This window comes from Apis laboriosa, unplaced genomic scaffold (genome assembly GCF_014066325.1).
Source record: "Apis laboriosa isolate Shangri-la unplaced genomic scaffold, ASM1406632v1 scaffold19_cov150, whole genome shotgun sequence".
NCBI lineage: Eukaryota > Metazoa > Arthropoda > Insecta > Hymenoptera > Apidae > Apis > Apis laboriosa.
The window spans coordinates 2,328,212-2,332,814 of record NW_025222278.1 but is presented as its reverse complement, the minus strand read 5'-3'; the positions used below and the strand labels follow the sequence as shown (position 1 = coordinate 2,332,814).

At 36.2% G+C, this 4,603-nt stretch overlaps 1 protein-coding gene across 1 annotated transcript; it reads left to right on the top strand.

Annotated features, from left to right (window-relative positions):
• The first annotated feature begins 334 nt into the window (after positions 1 to 334).
• On the top strand, positions 335 to 3,736 carry LOC122712171 (protein odd-skipped). Its single transcript, XM_043931588.1, has 3 exons — positions 335 to 502; positions 965 to 1,478; positions 2,580 to 3,736. The coding sequence occupies exons 2-3, from the start codon at positions 970 to 972 to the stop codon at positions 2,923 to 2,925; spliced, it is 855 nt and encodes a 284-aa protein (XP_043787523.1). The 5' UTR covers positions 335 to 502; positions 965 to 969; the 3' UTR covers positions 2,926 to 3,736.
• Positions 3,737 to 4,603: the final 867 nt, after the last annotated feature.

Here is a 4,603-nt window from a genome sequence, read left to right as displayed (position 1 = left end):
AAACACCTACAATAATAATAATAATAATAATAATAATAATAATAATAATAAAACAACTGGTAAGAAGCAAATTTATAAACACATGATAAACACATATGTAAATACGAATATATATATATCTATTGCCGAATCGCGCGCAGCGACAAAATGGCAAGACAATTCGCAGCATTACCTTTCGTTTCGAAACCCTTTTAATCGCATTAACGGCCAATTAACGTCGCAGCGATTAGCTTGGTGGCGGGGGAGTGGGGAGCGAAGGCATCATCCCCGGAGCGTAAAAGCGGCAGCCTGAAAGCGGCAAGGGAGCACGGTGGCGGTGGTATATCCGCTCTTCTTCCCTCTCTGCGGGGAGCCGGGGGGTCGACGGTGTGCGGGTACGCGAGCGTCGCGACGCCCGGAGGGATCCGCTCTGACCCGGAAGCTCCGCCCCTGTGGAAGTCGAGCCGCCAACCGGCATATCCAACGTACGGTAGGAGGAGCCACCGTGTCCCCTTGGCGCCAGGTAACCCACGATCCTGGAACCTCTCCGAGGCTAGTCTGTTGCCATTTAGTACCGCGCCGACTCTCGAGCAAGCGTTGTCTTATTCCTTTTTTTTTTCCCTCCTTCCTCGCCTCTCCATCTTTCCATCCCGGAAGAAGACGGAAGAGCGTAAAACGAAGGCCTCGACGATCTTCTCTCTACTTTTTTTTTTTCTTTTTCCCTTCCCTTCTTCTTCTTCTTCTTCTTCTTCTTCTTCTTCTCTCTCTCCTCCTCGCGGTGCAACGACGACAACAAACAACCGTTCGTCCGGATAGATGTGCACGAGAGTCGAGAGCGAGCAGATATTTTTCCCGGACCGAGATATCGGAACGAGTTGTTCGAAGTGTGGACGATTCTCTTTCGTTTTCGATCGTGAAATCGTAGGAATTTTATTAGGTTTGCTTCGGTGTATCGAGAGAAAACAGAGAGAGCGTTTTTGTTAAGAGGGCATGGAGACGAAGATGGAACCGTTGACACCGCCGCACACACCGCCCATGATGGACAGGACGATGCATCAACAGTTGCACACGTCGAGATGGTTAAGATCGAGCCAACAACACTTCGGAAGATTTGGCCAGCAACATTCGAACGGCGGGCAAAACGTTGGTTATCAGACAGCTTTCCTCAACAATTGGCTGAGGGATGCCGCGTTGCTGGCTGTCAGGGGTTGTTGCCCCCAATCAACGTCCACGCATCATTATCACCATCATCATCACGGTCACCATCATCATCAAGGTGTCCATCCAGCGCTCCCTGTCCCACCTCCCGCCTCGTTTCTAACCAGAAGGCTGCCCGGCCAGAGACCGAAGAAACAGTTCATATGCAAATTTTGCAACAGACAATTCACCAAGAGCTACAATCTATTGATACACGAGAGGACTCACACGGATGAGAGACCTTACTCTTGTGACATTTGCGGGAAAGCATTTCGAAGACAAGATCATCTGAGGGATCATCGGTGAGTTATTGGAATTTGAGTTATTGAAATATTCTTCGAAACCCTGTTTTTTTTTTTTATATACGTGACTGCTATTTTTTTTTTTCTGTCCTTTTCTGTTTCTGTCGCGTTAAAATTTCGTTATTTTGGAATGACAAGCGTGTTTTGGGTGATCAAAAATTGCAATTGTCTCGAATTTGTATCGAATTTTTATTTTTATTTTATTAAAATTAACGTTTCAAGACAATATTTATCATAGACAAGAATATTTTTAATGATCGTGTATTTATTTTTGTTAAAAGAAAAAACATGTACCGGATTCGACAAAAAAATAATAATAAATTATAATTATTATATATATTAATATATTATTAATTATGTTATAATTATTATATATATTATATATTATGTAATAATAAAAATAATAAATAATTTCCATGTATTTCTCTTGTTATATAATTATATTGAACAAATTGAAAAATGTAAAATGAAAATTAACGTAAATCTTGTTATAAATAATTATACTAAGAGTTTCTAATAATTCTCTAATCGTTTTTCCATATAATTAATACAATAAATTTTTTTCTATAATCATACTTATTTTTTTATTATAATTACCACGAGACACCGTCATACTCTCGTTTCGAAACGTAAAATCAAAATTTAAAAACAAAAAACAAAAATTGCATTGTATAATATTTCATTGCAATTATTCTCTCTCTCCCTCCCCCCTCCCTCCCCCTCCCTCCCCCCTCTCTATCTCTCTCTCTCTCTCTCTCTAGATCCAAAAAATTAAATATCAGTAGTTTTTACCTTGTATCGGTAAAAACACTTGCCAAGCCGTTATCAGTTTCGACAAATTTATCAAGCGGAACTCCTCGGATTCGATCGACGTATTATCGATCGACGAAATCTCAAGAGAACGATCGTAAATTGATCAAAATATCCCCCCCCCTCCCCTCTCCCTCCAAAAATCTCTTGCTTATCAACTCAATTCACTGTATATCCGATATATTCTAAGAAAGATGTAAAGGAAAAAAAAAAAAAAAAAATGGCGAAGAAGAAGAAAGATGCCCAAGAAACCGGACTCGTTTTTTTAATTTACAATTTAATTTTTTATAGTTACATTCACAGCAAGGAGAAGCCTTTCAAGTGCAGCGAATGCGGGAAAGGATTTTGTCAAAGCAGGACACTTGCCGTTCACAAGATACTTCACATGGAGGAGTCCCCTCACAAATGTCCCGTCTGTTCAAGAAGCTTCAACCAAAGGAGCAACCTGAAGACTCATCTTCTCACTCACACGGACGTGCCCCAAGATTTGAGAATCGAGGGATCGGTGGCTTCGGATCTGTCGGCCACCACGGCGGTCAGACAGATGGCGGATAGGGTGAGTGGACTGATCCCGATTCAAAGGACCAGTACCACCCCTAAGCTAGGATTTAGCATAGAGGAAATTATGAGACGTTAAAAATTATATACCATCCCTCGCAAGCTAATTTAACGATACTTTGATGAACAACGCTTTCGCGCTTTCCCGCGGAATCTGCGTGCTTCGTTTCTTAAAATCAAATTAATAAGTAAACGATTTTCTGTGTCTTCTTTTTAAGGGCTGATTTTGCATTTGGTTTTGCCAGTTACACTATATTATCTAGTATTATAATATTACAATATTATAATATTATCCAATATTATAGTTAATTGGTAATAACCGTGTATGTCATTTCTTAAAAATTTATGTACTTTTTAGAGAGTATATATTTAACTTCTCAATATGATATGACTTTGGTTTGGTTATTTATAGAAAAAAAGAAAAACATGTATGCTTTTACTTGTATTTTTACTATTCATATTTTACTATTTACAGAAAAAAAGAGATGCAAAAATTTGATTTACTTTGACTTGTATCGCAGTTAATTGAGGATCAATCACGATATTAGAATCGTGATTGAAATTCTTCAACAAATTACGCGAGTAGAAATAATTATTTTTAATGAGAAATAATTATTTTCGTACGAAGCACGCTGGTTTCGAGTATAGTATAATTCGCGTTGTAAATATAATTTCCTTGATTAAATTATTCAATTTAATGCTGTTCATGTTGCGAAGAGGGAGGAACGACTAGCTTACCAACTTCGTTTTCCCCTTTTTCCTTCGACTTGTAAATAATCTTGTACTTATATGTAATTGTACGATAGTAGCTAAATTACTCGAAAACGAATGTATTACATTGTAGGTATTCATCGCGGAAAATAGATAAATTATCGTCATCGTTACACTCATACGAATTACAGTCTTCTAATTTATTATTTCGAACCAAAAATCTTTGAAAAAACTGTTTGTAGCGTAACATTTCTGTTTCCATTGATCACATGGATTTGTTAACACGTAATGTACAAATTCAATCTTTTGTACAGATTGAATGATCAATTGTAAACTGCATTTCCGAATATTCAAACAATTTCTATATTTAAAAATTTCATGGATGTTAAAATTTTTTTTCTGCTAATAATTTTTTCGAATTGCATGCATTTGAATTCATACTGCAGAATTTTTGATATTTCAAAATTTGTAAAATTGCTTTCTCTCTTTTCATAAATAATTGAATTAATGAATAATCAATTTATAATTTTCCTTTTTTCGAAAATTCACAGCAGTTAGCATTATAATATATAGAATTTTTATTTGTAGCTTCAAAATCTTATTCAAAAAGTGCATTTTGAATATTCATATTGCAGAATTTTAATATACAGAGTATAACATAATATGTTAGATCAAAGTTTGATGAGCGAAAAATTATAGATTTACATTTATTATTTTACGAGAGAAATAATTTAAAAATTGATTAAAAAAAAATAATGAGTTTTATATATATTTTTTGAAGACTGCTAAACACAAAGATATAAGTGAGGTTTATTATAAGTAATTTTAGGAAAAGTTTGCGAGATGGAAAGAGGATGACATGGTGCGCCGCGCTGTGGCACAATGACGTAACAGGAATCTGTCTCTCTTTGTCTCTACCTAGCTTCATCAAATTTTAATTATATTATAATATCATAAATAAGCCTCGATCGATACCTTTTGGTATCCTCGTTTTAATTTCTAAAATCTATTACATATTCAAAGGAATCTCACAGAAATATTAATAT